Consider the following 16,146-nt stretch of genomic DNA (forward strand, 5'->3'; position numbering starts at 1 on the left):
AGCAGACCAAGATAATCAGCTAACTAGTGAGAACAAGCCTTGTCACAATGTCTACAGAGGTTTCAGTCAGGTATTTTCAGAGAATTTCTAGACAGATCAGATAATGACCTCCATAGCCACACACTCCAGCTTCAGTCATTGGAACATGAGCTAACACAGCCTCCAGCCCAAGCTAAGTCTGGCTACTACATATGCTATTCTTTTAGATAATAACTTCGGAAAATTTGTCATCTGAAGAGCAGGTAGCAGGAGAAAGCAAGCAAGCAAGCAATTTAATTCTCAAGCAAACACTTCCTCCTTCATCTCAGACCAATAAAACTATACAGCATCAAGCTAATTCCCATCAGCTGCCCAACCCTTTCCCCTTTATTGGCTGTTTGTGCAGTCAAAGCCAAACTGCCAAAGGGAGAGGGTCAATCGTTTGTGCTGTATCTGCTCCAGGCAGTGACAGGCCACGGGACTGATATTCAGGGCTAGAACTAGTTAAATGCAGATTAAGGGCACTGAAAACAGGAGTGGGGGAGGAGAAACAATAGTGGAATAAAACCAGAGCAAGTTGCTTGGCCAGGCTAGTGCAGAAAGGAGCAAGCCATCTCTGCTCCTTGGGTTTTCATGGAGGGAAGGAAACAAGCAGATGTGCTTCAAATGGGAAATGGGGTGAATAATGCTACCAGTCCTCTGGTGGGACAGGGACAGTTTGGGGCAGGAGGGAAGAACCACATTCACAGGAGCACAGAGCTATTCAGTTTCTGCTACCAGGACTCCATGAACTGCTCTCTAACAAAGCAAAGGCTGGCAGAGAAAACAATCAAATGGCAGTTTAGAACAGAGCACTGATCCCTATTCCCCTACAGTCACTTTTTCCAGGTTTTGACAATATTTTCTTTGTTGCTGGACAGGGGACAGGAAATGCAGTCAAGCTATTTATCACCTCATTGCCAGGTAATGAAGACAAATGTTCAAATTTTGCCATTCCCTGACAGATGTTTTGGCAGGAGCATTGAGGACAGGGACCACAGTCTTGTGCATCTGCATCCACTTTAAGAAGGGGTGTTTAAGAGACAGCTAGAGCTCATGGGAACCCCCCCAGTACGTGTTAGTAACACCACCACAGACATTTGGCTATGCTAAACCCCCCAAAGTGTTTCCAGTCTTTCAACATCAATCAGCACAACTGAAGCCAGTAGTAAATTGATTCTCACATTCCACTGGTGCCAGTTTTTGTTAGAAATGATTTGCGATAGATATGGTGGAATATATTGATTAGTACTGACAGTCCCAGTTTCCCAGGCGCTTTGTAGCACTGCCTTTCCAAAATGACCTGCTTTCCACCTTGTCAATTTTCTTCTGCAGAGTCCATTAGAAATATCTATTCTATTCTGAGAGCTTCATGTCCCTCCAGAAAACAAACAAAAGGGTCAGGCAAGTAAAAAAATCAGTACAATAAAATAGGTTTGTGGTGTTGCAAAAGAACTTGTTTTTATTGAGACATTTTGTGTCATGGGAAGAAAAGGCACAAAATAAGTTACAAAGACATTGGATGAACTGTACGAGTCAGAGGCAGTATCAGAGCTGTTACAAATCACCTAAAAGTTGGTTTACTAACATAAGTTAGCCTCTACAAAATTCCTAAAATATATGTATTTAAAATTGTTGAAATAATTCAGAAATTAAAAGAGAAAGTAAAGACAACCAATATTAACTTTTTGACTAAATTCACCTGGGCTTACCAATCATCACCCTCTCTTAGCAGACAGATCACTGGAAAATATTTAGTATTACAGAATTATTTTAAAAACTCATTAACACATTCTAAATGAAGAACCTGATATTGACTTTTCGTACCGCCAGTGAAGTACAATACATACAGGTAAGGCAGTATGCATAGGAAATACATTAAGAAAACAGAATAGATAAGTGCAATTATTCTGAATATTTCAACATTTGTTATGGCCCCTCACTATGGCAAAGAACATCTTAAAAAGATGGATCCAACAGCTGTTCACAGAACATATGAATATATCACCATAAAAGGTCTACTGTGGAAAAGCTTACGCTGTCTTCAGTTGTGACTTCTCAGATGAAGTATTCTACAAACAGACTTTCCAGCAGTACAGCTCTGAGTTAACAACAGCACATTAATACAGTTAGAGAAGAGAAAGTACTTCTGAAATATATCAGTCCTCATTTTAACATGGGAATGCTTGTAACACTCAGTATTCCATTAATCCAAATTAAATACTTAACAGTACACACATCAACTATATACAACTTCATTTTTGAACTGAATCTGCTCCCCCTGCCCCCGTTACCAATTTCCTGTTACTCAGCTCTCAACTGGCAAGGACTTTTGATTGTTAGTTCACATTAAACAGGAATGAGAAAACAATGCAAAAGTCTACAGCATACAGAGAATACATAAAGATTTCTTTTCATGATGATGAAAGGTGGAGCAGCAAAAAAAGTAATTTACCCCTCTGGTCAAGAGGAGGTCTAAGTTCTGTCTTCTGAAATCAGCAAAGATGTAAATGTACACAGACAGAGCTTGGCTATAAATGTCTGTTCATGTCCTTAGGAGTTTCAGTTCCTTGACCTAAGACAACAGCAACACAGAAAGGCAAGACAGTACCAGCCACCTGTCAGCCCAGGCCAAGGACTTGACGTGCAAGAAAACCCTGTGGAGTGGTGTATGAGCACGGCTGTCAGGGCTTGGGCAGGGTGTCCTGTGAGGGAAGATGCCAGGGACTGCCTGTGCTGGTCCCAGACAGCTCAGCAGCAGCCAGCACAGGAATCCCAGAACGGCTGAGGATGGAAGGCACCTCTGGAGGTGGCACCTCTGGTGGTGCCCTCCATCCTCAGAGGAAGGCAGGCACCTCCTCTGCAGGTCACCTGGCCCAACCTCCCAGCTCAAGCAGAGCCAAGTACTAAAGCAGACTTCCTAGGACATGTCCCAGTGACTCCTGAGTATCTGCACACATGGAGACTCCACAACCTCTCCAGGCAACTTGTGCCAGTGCTCCATCTCCCTGACATTAAAAAGGGGCTTCCCTGTGTTCAGATGGATCCTCCAGTGTTTCAGGTAGTGGCCACTGCCTCTCAGGCCCAGTGAGCACTGACTCACTGCACTCCAACACTGCCAGAGGAGCTGATGGCACTTGGACAAAAGCATGTTTAAGATAAGGCTGTAAATGCCAAGAAAAAGAGATTACAGTGCTACAACAGGATGAGGAAAAAGGATAAGCCCACATCAGCGCAAGACAAACAGAAAGACAGCTGAGCAGGAGAAACACCAAAGGAAAATCAGCCTGAGCAGAGGCTGAGAGTAGACTCAAAAGGAGCTACAACTCTAAATGGACTGTGGCTGGTGCTGGAACCCACAAGAGAGCAGCAGAACAAGAAACAAAGAGCAGTGAATAAACAGAAGCACAACAGACTGATCCCAGTCTCCTGCGCTGCCTGTTGCCTTTCTGAGGGGACTGAGCATGACAAGCAGCCAAGGAATTGGAGGATGGCATGGGGTAGAAAGAAGGAAGACCAGTGTCTGGAGAAAAGAAGCAGTATTTTTCTTAAGTGTTTTCATTATTATTAATTCCAATACCAAAGCAGTAACAAAAAAACTCTAACTGGCAATAAATTAAATTGATTAAAGCCCCCTGACTCAAAACTTACTGCTCCTGAAAAGTCATGCCTTCAGCTGACATTAGTATAGAATTAAGGGCTTTCTGTCCCTTTTAAAGGCAAACAATATATACAGGAAAGCCATTTCCTAACTGTGTAATTATGAAGATCCTCAGAAGTTTTAAGTCTTTTAACTAAATTAAATAAAGCTTTTACAGAACCTTTAAAAGGGAAGGATGACTTGAGGACTAAGTAATAGATTCCCACACAAATAAAAAAAGGAAATATTTTGTCGTTTCCCCAAAATCATTTAAATACAAAAGTGACAACAAAAAGCTCAACATAAAAGAGGTAGCCTAAAAAATCAAAATACTATTTGATTCAGGAAGCAAAGGTAGTGCAATAAAAGTATCCATATGAAAAACATACTTCTCATTTCCACATTACTCAAATTTTAACAGGAATAAAATAAAATCTGGGTTGGATTTTGAGGAGCAAAAGGGATCAAATAGTAGAAACCAGTATTTTAGAGGCCTATTTGAAGTCAAAGCATACACAACTCTCACCACAAATCCCCTAGCAGTTTTTGCTCTGTAACAGTTTTCGTCAGTATCTGCAAAACTGATTTTTCCTACAGACTAACATCAGAAATGCAAGTCTCCTAATTAGGCTTCCAAAATTTAAAAAATTTGTTTGGAAATAGATGTACCAGATACCTCTCTGAGGAGATTTTTTAGTAAATACAACTTTCAATACTGGCAAAGGTTTTCTTACCATCATACTTTTGCTTGGCTCCTGACAAAACAGGTACAAAATGAGCACCTCAGATGTGTTGGTGGGATGCAGAAACATGCATGACAAAGACAGATTTCCTCTAGAAACCTTTAGTGAATGAGGGCAGGCAAGTATTTAAACATATTCCATCCTACAATCTTACTGTATACACCCCATGGTCCCCTTTTATTGTGTACACATAGCAGAGAATGGCTTGAAAGAAATAATCTTTCTTTTTTCCTGACAAATATGCAGCCATAACAAGGCTGACTTGCAGTGAATATTAGCTGTAGTAGGGATTTAAAATCCATATATTATTATTTAGCAATGCCTCAAACAGAGTGTGCATTTTATAAAAACCTGCTAGATCCCAAGAAGCTCCAGGCAAACTGTTTACTAGCAATGCTAATTTGTAAGATTGATGAATGAACTAACAAATTCCAGTGTACAGTTTTTAACCAGGTTTTATCAGTCTTAGAGAGTAAACTTTGACACTTGCAATTCAGAATCAAAACAGGTTCTGCAGATTTCTCTGCAATGGCTACATGGTATAAACTTTGAATGTTCTACAAAAAGAACACTTTAATCCTTCATTTAATTTCTTTGGTTTCTCAGAAACAAAAGCTACTTAAGTGAACCAAGCAATGAAAGACAAGCAAACAAAGGTAACTCTCTGTCCCTATAGTTTCAGGGATGCCTGTAAATACCAGTTCTGCGGACCAGTTCTGCATGGATAAAGTCTAAATAAAGGCAGCTCAAACTAGTTTTGGACTATTGCTCTCCAGCAAAAACTGTCTTTGGCACACATATAATCCAATTCTGTGATGCTACTTTACACATAGTCCCATATAAAATTGACGGAGGAAATTAAAGACTACTTTCACAAAACAGGCACTTCAAATTAGAACAAAAAAAATCTGTTCCCTATTAGGCAATACAGGGGCATTTTTCAGAATGACAGAAACAGAGAATAGTACCAAAATTGGGATGAGAAAGTTCAGTAAATTTAGACTACCAGGGTACACTTTTACCCAGCTCTACTAGCCTTACATAACAGTAGCACCTGGAAAATCTGAAGGCTACAACAGACTAGACAAAATTAAAATACATTAAAATACACAGCATGAAAAAATTATGTATAAATTTGTTCACCCTCCAATTCCACATTTAGATCTGCCAGAGAGGTTAACTTATGTAGATGTCTTTCTACCACATATCTTGCAGTAAGATACAACAAATGAGACTCAAAAATACAGCTATACCCTAAGTCTCCTGTTTGGTAAACAGCTGAATATAGACATTTCTGATAGAAACACTGTGTCAGATCAGACTAACTTCCACCATCAAATGACAGCACTGCTCTTGGGCTTTTCTGACATCTTTACTGCAAGGCTCACAGTCTGCAGTCACAGATTCTGCTGTGTCAAAGAGCTGGGCCAGAGAAGCGCTCATGGGGTGGGAAAAGGGATAAACACACAACCTTCAGCTAAAACAAAATACTGCTCACCCAGTCTGCAGTCGTGATTATTATCTGCATTCAGAAGACTTAAGAACAAGAGTTTTAGTGCTAATATTCCCTTTAACACACTCCAGGAAAATTTCCATACTTTCCCTTTTTCCTGAATGCAAGAAAAACATTCTCTTGCAAACTGCTTTTACATGCTTAGATGAAATACGTTGTAAAATGTATGGCTCAACTGCATTCCCCATGGCTCTGTAAATCATGTCCTACTAAGAACATCCACACAGTTTGGAAAAGCTGGCATGGATTGCACACTTTGAGCTGATGAACGCTAATGATGGCTCCCATCCTTACAGCCTGGACTGTAACTATGGTGGAAACAAGCTGCAACCTGCTCCATGTTAGCTGGGGGTCTCTGGAGGGGCTCCTCACTCAGCATCCTGACCTGAACACAGAGTCACCTCTGGCTCTCCTTTAACACAGAGCTTCTACGTTTCTGGTATGTCAGGGGTCTCTGAACTTTCCAATTCCTAATTAGAGAACACTATCTTTGTTGTCAGTAAAAATTTAAAATTTTATTGTATTAAAGGGTATTTCTACCCAACAGTTATTTTGTGTTTTCACTTACCCTTGCCCTAAAGTGTTTCAGTTGAATCCTCCATTTTTTTTTTTTTCACTTCTTCCAGCTCATTCTCCTCCATGCTGCCTCACATGACCTGTCACTCTCCTTCACTCTTAGGTGTATTCACTTATCATTTGTGAGCTCCCCAGGCAGGTGAAGTGTGTTTGGGATTCTGCTCAGACCTGACTAATCAGCACCATGGGAAAAGCTCTCCTCTCTCTAGCATAATCCCACTAAGTGAGCTACCTGAAAAAAAAAAAAAAAAGAAAAAGAAAAAGAAAAAAAAATCACAGCCAAAGGAATCCAGAGAAGAAATTCCACCTTGGGAAAAGTGGTACCTTAGGGCCTGCACAACATGAAAATGGCTTTACAGTACTGGCTACTCTAGCAAAAAAACATGGCAGAAGATTATCACACTGCAGTAAACTATAGCAAGAACCTTGGTCTCAGACTCCTAGCACTACAACATGTAGTAGACTGATGTACCCAGTGTTCTACTTTCCAGTAGCTCCTCATGGCAAACTTACTGCTCACACACTGAGATACAACTATCTCAACATTGTAAAGCATTACATATCATGGGTAAGAAGAAAAGTGATCCTATAGGTTTCTGTATCAGAAGGCCAGCTCATACTAAAAATGAACAGCCTCAGAAAAGAAACTTAATGCACCTAATGGATCTGAACTTCAGAACACAAAGCTGGAATGCAAAGTTTGATGCTACACTGCTGAGCTCCTCCTGCAGGGATTCTCTCCTCTAAACTTTCTCAATTAACTGATATGGGAAAGTAACAATGGAAGATTCATAACTCCTTTTTAAATATTCCCTTTAGAATTCCAAAGGTAAAAGCATGGGACAGATTTAACGTTAATAAAAGAGCAGCAACTCCTATGCAAAAAAGTTGCTAATTTTGTCTTCACTCTTGTTTCTGCAATTTTACATATGTATACCAATACCATAAAGTGCATGAGTGGAGAGGTAAATTTAATTTTTATTTAAAGACTCACAAAATCTAGCTCAGGTCCTGCAGAGAGTAATCTTCTCCTCCTGAACCATTACAACATCCTACTGTTAATGAAAATTCTGTTGAGGGTCTTGAGGCATTACACAGGGTCGCTAGGGCAGATAATTGCAGCTCCTGACTAGTTCCACCCAACACCCAAAGATGAACAGAGGCAACAAACACCTAAAAACAAACATGTAAAAACACCTTGGCAACGTGTTATTACTGCCAGGCTTACTGCTGATTGCCACCAGCAATAAAAAGTCATTTTCCCAGCTGTCCATAAATTAAAGTGTGAGTAAAAAAATTAAAACTATTTGAATAGCTCCAACTTTTCCAACTATTTCTGAGTACCTTATTTGGTGAAATTTCCTTATACACAAAAGGGCCAAATAAGGCAGAAAGACTACCCACCTGGGTTAAAAAGTGCCACATCTACAACAACTACTCAACAGTCTGTGGGGGAAAAAAAAGGGAAGACTATGAGTGAGAATTCTTCCAGTGAAGAATAATACAGGCAAAAAGCACAACAATATTGACAGACTGTTCATAGGGACTGAAGTTCCCAACTTTGCTCACAGTCAACACCTGGATCAAGTTCACACCCCATTGGAATGCTGCATGTGTCAAACTGCAGACTCTGGGCTGCTCTTTGCACCAATCAGGGCAGATGCACTTTGCTCAGCGTTACAGTTCCCAGTGAACAAAGTTCAAGCAGCTGGCTGCAAACGTCAGATGCTGGTTACTTTCACTTCCTTGCAAGTAAAGGAACTTCCCACTCTAACCAGGACATATTCAGCAGACAGCTTTTTGATATTTTTAGACCCACCTTTTTTAATTCTTAGATCTGCAAAAATGACTCATGAGCCTGAAAATATATTTACTGCCATTGTGAGCACTTTGCTAGGAACTCAAAGTAGGAAGACTAACATTTTAAGGAAACCAATCTTGACAAAGAGAAAGCCACAAGTTAGAGGATGAAGATGGCAATGTCATCAAGAAAACTGAATCTCTGTAAGGCCTCATTTTTGTAGTTGGAACATTCCACATGTTTCACACTTTGGGATTCCATATCCCTCTAATGAAGCACCTACAGAAAGTTCAGTGAAACAGGAAAGTGAAGTTGTTTTCCTTAACAAGGTCAAGTAACCAAGTGCTTGAGCAAGCATTGGTCAGAAAACATCAAGTAACCAAAAAGGTCCAAAGAGATTTGCTGTCTTTTTAAATTAAAACCTTAGCTACACAAAAGATTTTAAAATAAGCACCAGCAGCTTCCTGATAACAGCACCCAAAATATAAAAGCACTCCACAGTTCCTCTTACCACTTCAAAGTTAAGCCTTTTCCAGAAATAAAGACCCAGACAGGTCCACAAAAGTGAGCTATACATTCTATCACATCACACACATGGTATGTGATAAATGCCTCACCTTTGTTGCACCCAGGAAACGATATCCATCACAGAATTATTTCACTCCACAGAGAAGTTGCTGAGCTTCAACAGTTATGGCAAAGTGAGGACAAGGTAAAAGTAGGTGAAGCTATAAACAGCTATGCTGAGATGTGGGGAACATGTGGCAAACATTCACAAGACCAAGAAAAAGCTTTGTGTATGAAAAGAAGGAAAAAAGTCAGTAACTTCCTGTATGTTGGCAGGCGTTGTGGCCGCTCTTTTGTGCAGTCCTTCCTCCCAACCTTCCATTATCACTAAGTTAAAGCCCAGCTCATGACTAACCACCTGTAGGTGTGCACGCAGAAACCTTTTGTTCACAGCTGCCTCTCCTCCACTGAATACGCAAAAGCCATTTAAACATACAATTTCAGCAATTTGTTCCCACTGGAGTAGCACATAGCACATTCTCTGACCACTTTCACCCTTATGGAAAATACAGTGGCTGTTTCCAAGTTTACCAATTTGTACTGAAATAAAATCCACCACCTTGAGAATAAAATAGTAACACACACACTGATGATCTCTCCAAATTTGTCTAAGCCTAGGTTATTCCTGGGCTTCTGAAATACATCATCTCACTCCGGCTGTCTCACCTGGCTTCAAATGCAGTCCATGCACTGTATTCTGAACCACAAGAATTGGAATGGCTGCGTCATATGGAGAACATCACTGATGTCATCAGTCTGAACAGTACCCAAATCCCTCTCCAAGTAAGGAAAAACATAGGCACTTGCCCAATTACATTGCCTGGCAAGCAATACTTGTCATACAGTACAAGTACTTGTCATACAGCTGGACTGACTGGGCAAGAAGAGGCATAAAATAGGCCAGTGTTTCTTCTTTTCATTACTTTATCATGTGAGTCTCTTCATCAGCATCATAAAACTCCTCATCTTCACTTCCACTCCCTGTAGAGCTGTCTTTGTCTCCAGACTAGAAGCAAAAAGGAAGTTGTTTGTTAGACTGAAGCCACTAAATCAATCTCAACATACATGAGCATGAACCATTACACTTATGTGGAATGCTGGTATAGAAAAAGTAAGAAAACAGAGGTCTAACCCCTGTATTAAAACTTTATAAAAGACATTATGTGAATTCAGATTCAAATCCTTGGTTCCTCAAAATATCTTTAAAAGACATGGGGTTGTAGTGGATGGACTTTCTCTGCTTCACCAGTACACTAGAGAATATAGGCAGGAGAGACTGGCTAGACTGGTTCTGAAGTGGTAATCTACTAAGTTTTCTTAAATTTAGTCTAAGGTGCCTACTCTGTGGAGAGCTACTGGAAACATAATAGTCTCACCACAGCTCAGAACACATATTACTTATTTAGGTAAAGATTCTCCATCCCCAGTTCATACTTTTTCCTTGGCTAGCATGGACATTTTACTGCGCAAGTTGAATTAAAAAGATTCCCCTGCAATACTAATGAAAGTGTTATGGAAAAGGGAAAATCATTACCGTGCTGTATGTTCAGAAGGTAATATCCCTATTATAGGCATACCTACTCCAGTCAGAGTCCTTTCCACAACATAATTTATATCACATCCCCAAAATAAAGTCAGCTATTACAGCTAATTGATTTTTATTTGGCCAGTGCAGCGTTTTTCCATGGAACTGACACAAACGATTCCAGTTAAAAAGGTTCTCCTGCTAGTATAAGTTCTATCTCATTTGATTATTTAGGATTTTCTCCCCAATATGCTTGCATCCATCCTAAGACCTCTGTCTGCCTAGTCATATGCTAAGAAGGGTGAGAGAGAGGGTGAAAAATAGAGAAATGGAAATAGTACTCCTGACTGACAGTACCATGCAAGCAAAATCTGTAGCTTTAGACCTCTCTTCAGAGGAGCTTTGCTACGGCAATGTGCGTTAACTGCAAAGGAATTTCAAACAGTTTGAGCACTACGACCTGTCAGAAGATGTAAAGGGAATTGTGTTAGGCTTTTTTTTCCCTAGACTTCTAAAACTATGTGAGGAAAGTCAGGCTATTACTGGATGCTGCCCAACTTGAATATCACATTCATGTATGTTAACAGGAACAAAACCTCCGTTCTGGGCAATCAGAACACATGTTATCTTGAAAATGGTACAAAAGGACAATGGATTCCACAGGGGGAATTCAGGGCATGCCAAATAAATTCTAAATCTTTCTCGCAACATCTTCATAAGACCTCTCATGGCCTTGTCAAATAGGGTTAATGTTTAACAGCTTCCCATTTTATCAGTACTTTCTTTGTGAGCTTTAAAATAAATCCCTAATGCATTCCAGATATAACTTCACTGAAGTTACAGGATTAGTTAAGGCCTGAACCAATGACTTTTTCATTCAGATTCAGTAATTTTAATCCATCCTGGGCAAAATCTTTCTGAAAACCATTCAGAACAACGTCCCCTTTTGTGGGTCCTGTTCAGGTTGGGATTTTTAAGAAGCCTACAGAAGGACAAGCAAAGAAGATTTAAACTTGAGAGGACTGACTGACATAAGCTAACCAATTTGTGGGAATACTAACAGAAAATACTCGTCACCTCAAAGGGTAACCAACTAATGACTGCAGTTGGTTAAAGAATAAATGAAAAATGTGACTTCCCACCTGTAAGCTGGAGCACCTGCACTGCTTACAAAAATTGCTTTCATTGGTAAACCATCTGCACAATTAAGACGTAATAATCGTGTAATTACCAAAATAACAGCTGATGTCAACGTATATGATGGATTTGTGTAGTCAGCAAGAACGTGGTGCCATAACACGTTACCCAGTGTGGTTGAAAATGTTTATAAAATAACCATGTAAAGTAGCTAAAGTATAAAATTAATGGTTACAGGGCTGCCTTTTCCAGCCTTTCTTCAAGGGTGCTTTTGTCACTAAACTGTGCTGTCCTATCAAGAACTATTACAGCTAAACTTGGTAAACAAGGCAACGCATCGAAGCTTCTGATAGGAAGCTATTCCTATTCTAGAGGTATGTGATTTCTGTGAAAATAAATATGACTACCTGTGAATGTCAGAGTGCTTGACCAACAACTATTCAAATGAAAGTAAAGGTGTTAAAATGATCCTGTCTCATCTCAGCCTAATGGGGCAACTAACATTGTTTGTTACGAGTTTCCCTTCAAGTCTTCTGACTACCTATTCTATTTCTTTAAGTCCCTCCATACTTCAAGTTTTAGGACCAGGATTTAAACTTTAAAACTTTAACCAGATTCAAACATCCACTCCCAGCTCTCTAGCCACGTCTTTCTAATCCCACTTCATTCACAGAGAATTAACCATGTCAAAAAACCTCCACGTGAGTGGAAGATACAGGCATCCAGAGAGGTGTCCAGGAGTTTAATAAAATAAAGTGATTTGAAAATCACAGTTCAAGGAAACCTCATTGAAAAACATCCTGCTGCCACATTTATTTATACTTATATCTGGGAGTTTTGTAGTTCCAGTGTTTTCAATGAATCTCATTTCCCAGAGTCAATAGTGGGAGAGATCTCAGAGGTTAGTCTGGCTTTAACCCATTCAGAGCCTGTCTAGGACAGACCTGGTAACTGGCACTGCAGAACAGCTGGGGCAGGTCAGAAGTAGTGTGCTGCCTTTGAGAGCAGCCCTTCACAAACAGGTTTCTGGTTTTGTTACCATCTAAGGCTTCTCAAGCTTCAGTGTCCAGCTTTGGCTGAAGCACACTGTAGCAATCAGTCTTTGAGATTAGAGACGCACAGACATCACTTTATCCCAAAGGGAAATGATGTAAGCTTGTGGCCTTGAAGGGATGAATTAATCCAGCTATATTTCAGCCTGCATTTCCAGAAAACATTTCAGACATGATGGTAGGGCTGCTACACTATCTTCTCCTTGGGGCCTATCCTCCACAGGCCAAGAATCACTACCCTAATCTATTTAGAGTGGCAGATTCAAGCTGACAGCTGATATAAACACAACAGAAAAGTATCAGGAAAAGAATTAGTGTACCTGTGAGCCATCTAGGGCTTGCAGTGACATGGCTTCATCACCCAACCTCCAGTAGGAGCACACCTGCAGGTCTGAAATAGTTTCTAGCAAAGGGCTGTTTAAGGTCTCTGGCAACAACAAGCTTAAGAGCCCGGACAACAGACCAGTTGCTCCAAACACAATATAAGGCAGAGACCACTGAACAGATTTCTGGAAAAAATAACAGAGTTAGGTTGAGATTGGTTCCTTGTAGTTCATATTGCATATTAAAGGATTTAGCCTTTACAACCATTCCCTCTGGCAGTGTTTGTGTTCCTATTCAGCACAAAAGTCACCAATCCTTCTGCCATGGGTTTTTTTGTTTGTTTGGTTGGTTTTTTACCAGTATTGCCAATTGTACCTTGTCAATACTATTAGAACCCCACAGATTTTGTAATGAACTTTAAAAGAAACACCTGCTGAATTTGAACTCAATTCTTCCCTCTAATCTATGTACTTTTAAGCAAACGTAACATTCCTCTGTAGAAGGGAATAGATACCCCAGAAACACAAACATGCTGCTTGGAGATCTCTTGAGGTCATCTAGGCCAACCACCTAGTCTAAGCACAATTACAGCCTCAATCAGATAAGCTCAATCACTGCTTCACATAATCAAACAGCAAAAAATCTCCAAGGATGGAGATTTCCCCTCCAAGTAGATTGTTCCAGGCTGCTTTAAGCCTCTCAAAAACACTATTTTCCAAATTTCTTTGGAAGCCAAAACCTGTGATAAACATACGCTAACAATGTGGGATACTGTCAAAGGCCTTCCCTGCTCTCCTCCCTTTCCCCATCCATACTGCCCTCCTTGATGAAATGGCTGACTATCAAATCAAGCTGGCTGAGAAGGAACTGTCCTTAATAAATCCATGTTCATGATCCCAATTACCTTCCTTGCCTTCACATGCTTATAAACAGGTTCTGGGAGGTCATGTCTCAGTCTTCCCACAGACTGAGTTAGAGGTGCTCAGCCTGTCACACCTGGGTCACACTTTCTGATATTGAAGACACACACAGGATGAGCCTTTTTCCTCCCACAGCTATCAGGGATCCTTCACTACAATAGTGGTTTCCCACAGATGATGAAAACACTTGCTCCACTATCACAACCATTCTCATGGAATCTTACCCCATGGAATGGAAAGCTTTCAGCCCTAAGTGTTCTTGAACCTATTGCTCCTCCTACTGTTTGCTGGCCTTCTGCTTCCTCAACTGTGCTGACAGGCAGAGTATTGGAGAGAAGCTTTGTCTCTCAAGACTGAAGCACAACTATTTCAGCTTATTCCATGTCACCCACCAATGGGATGCCCCTCCCATTCATCCACAGACATATTTTTCTTTAGCTGACAGAATCCCTATTTATGCTCCTGGCTAGTTTTAGCTTCAACTGAGCTTTGGCATTCCTGGCATCACCTGTAACAGCCTAAGCAATGTTTATACTTCTCTTTTGATGCCTGTCCCTGTTTTCACAGTAAAGAAGGCTCATTTTAAAACAGGGAGTTTGGCTGTTTGTTTCAAAAACTCACATCATAGATAGCAATTCTAAATTCATGAAAATAACAGGCTGCGATCAAATAAAAGACCAACAATTCATCTCTTATCTCAGCAGTTAACTTCTCCTATTTTTACTATTATGAGATCTCCAGGCAAAAGACACAGAATTCTTTAAAATACCAGAAGAAATGGTGAAACACAAAAATTACCGATTATTTTCTCAAATCAGAGTTCATTTGTTATGCAACCAGAGCTACTTTCATTTTCATGGAACCCCTTCAAACATTATGATCCAAGATTTGGGTCTCATGCAGTATCAAATCTCTGGCAGACACAATATAATGAATGCCCCAACTGCTACATAAAAGCTGCCTATTAAATCCACCTGGTAGACTGGCAGCGCTCTTGGCTTTGCCTGTTGCTCCCCAGAGGTGTTCACACTCTCACCTGCCCAGTGCTTCGTTCTGCAGATTAAAAGGCTCTCTGTGCTCACCTGCCTTTTTGCTAACCTTCTGCCTCACATGTAAAATGGCAAATGGCAGAGAGGAATATTAACTGAAATGAAATCTGTCACATTAAAGGAATTGTCATGGGGCCTCAGCAAACAGCTGGGAAAAACTGGCACACTTTTTCCTGCATACACATAACACACTAAGCACAGGAAAGTAATGGTATCATCCCCATGTTTTGTTCTTTAAAATCTTTCTTTGCCTTGCCAGTGTATCAGATCTCCACATCACTTTCATTTACTGAAAGGTAAACTGCTTTGCTGATATTTATAACCCATGGATATTTAATGAAGTGTACTGACATTAAAACAAACTTTTTCTCAAAAATATGAGTTATCGAGCCCATATGCTTAATTTTGATGTAGTAGTTCTTTTAACCACATGGGTGTTTTGCTATTGCTTGTGCAGGGTTTAAAATTTGGTATCACCATCTTGGTGATTTGAAATAATTATATTTTAAGGTCCACTAGATAGGTCCCAAAATTCCTATAAAGCTAAAATACATTCTAAATTAAATAATGCTGAGGTTCTGTCTAATCACACAGAAGATACTGCAATTCTTTTGGCCTACCATAATACTGTTAAGACAGGCAACTTATGCATCTTAATTTATAAATGAAATTTATCCCAAACATTCCCATCTCTGCAAGCCTCTGATACACCACAAAACAAGAATATATGTAACAGAAGTTCAGACAAACCAATGAAGGGACAAAAGGCGCAATGATGCCACCAACACGGGAAAACATGGAGCAGGCACCCATTCCAACATTCCTACGAAAAAACCAAAAAGAATTAATCTTTTGAAAAGTGTTACTGAGCAAGGAAAAAGATTCATCAGTCATTATCCTGAGCACATTAATTGGCAAAGGAAAGTCAAATGTAACTGAAAGCATCTCAAGACAGGAATGAAACGTGGGTTTTGTGATTAAAATGAAGCAAAACCCCCCTTTAGATTCAGAATTTTTACATACATACATAGGCAAAACAAGTGTGATTTCAGTTCATGCATTTGGCCTGTGTCTAACACTCTGGCTGAATTCATTTATTCAAATCCTACTTATCATCAGATTTACCCACTGATGAAAAACACCACAGCATGGTTTCACTGGTGGCTGACCACCATATGCACCTCTATGGCAGAAGCTCCTGTCTTCCCTGTCAGCAGAAGCAGGGGGTGCTTCTGCCCCTACTGTTGCTCACACACAGCCTGAGAAGCATCAAGTTACTTC

The 16,146-nt window shown here is 40.2% G+C and overlaps 1 protein-coding gene across 2 annotated transcripts in view; it reads right to left on the bottom strand.

Annotated features, from left to right (window-relative positions):
- Nucleotides 1–4,630: 4,630 nt before the first annotated feature.
- The window catches only part of SLC22A15 (solute carrier family 22 member 15), a 37,828-nt gene continuing 26,312 nt past the window's right edge, over nt 4,631–16,146 (bottom strand). Inside the window, exons 10-13 of one of the 2 annotated variants that reach the window (XR_008482735.1) lie at nt 15,616–15,688; nt 12,893–13,081; nt 7,895–9,864; nt 4,631–6,722 (exon numbers count right to left, since the gene is read on the bottom strand). Coding sequence is in view for 1 of the 2 variants with exons in the window: in XM_054269736.1 (XP_054125711.1) it covers nt 9,778–9,864; nt 12,893–13,081; nt 15,616–15,688 (349 nt within the window). In the remaining variant the exon portion in view is untranslated. Of the gene's footprint in view, nt 9,865–12,892; nt 13,082–15,615; nt 15,689–16,146 lie in introns of both variants that reach the window. The other variant, XM_054269736.1, reaches the window with a different exon arrangement.

The sequence above is a fragment of the Melozone crissalis genome, unplaced genomic scaffold, assembly GCF_028551555.1.
Source record: "Melozone crissalis strain CALT ecotype California unplaced genomic scaffold, PUWL_Pcris_2 ptg000008l_1, whole genome shotgun sequence".
Lineage (NCBI taxonomy): Eukaryota > Metazoa > Chordata > Aves > Passeriformes > Passerellidae > Melozone > Melozone crissalis.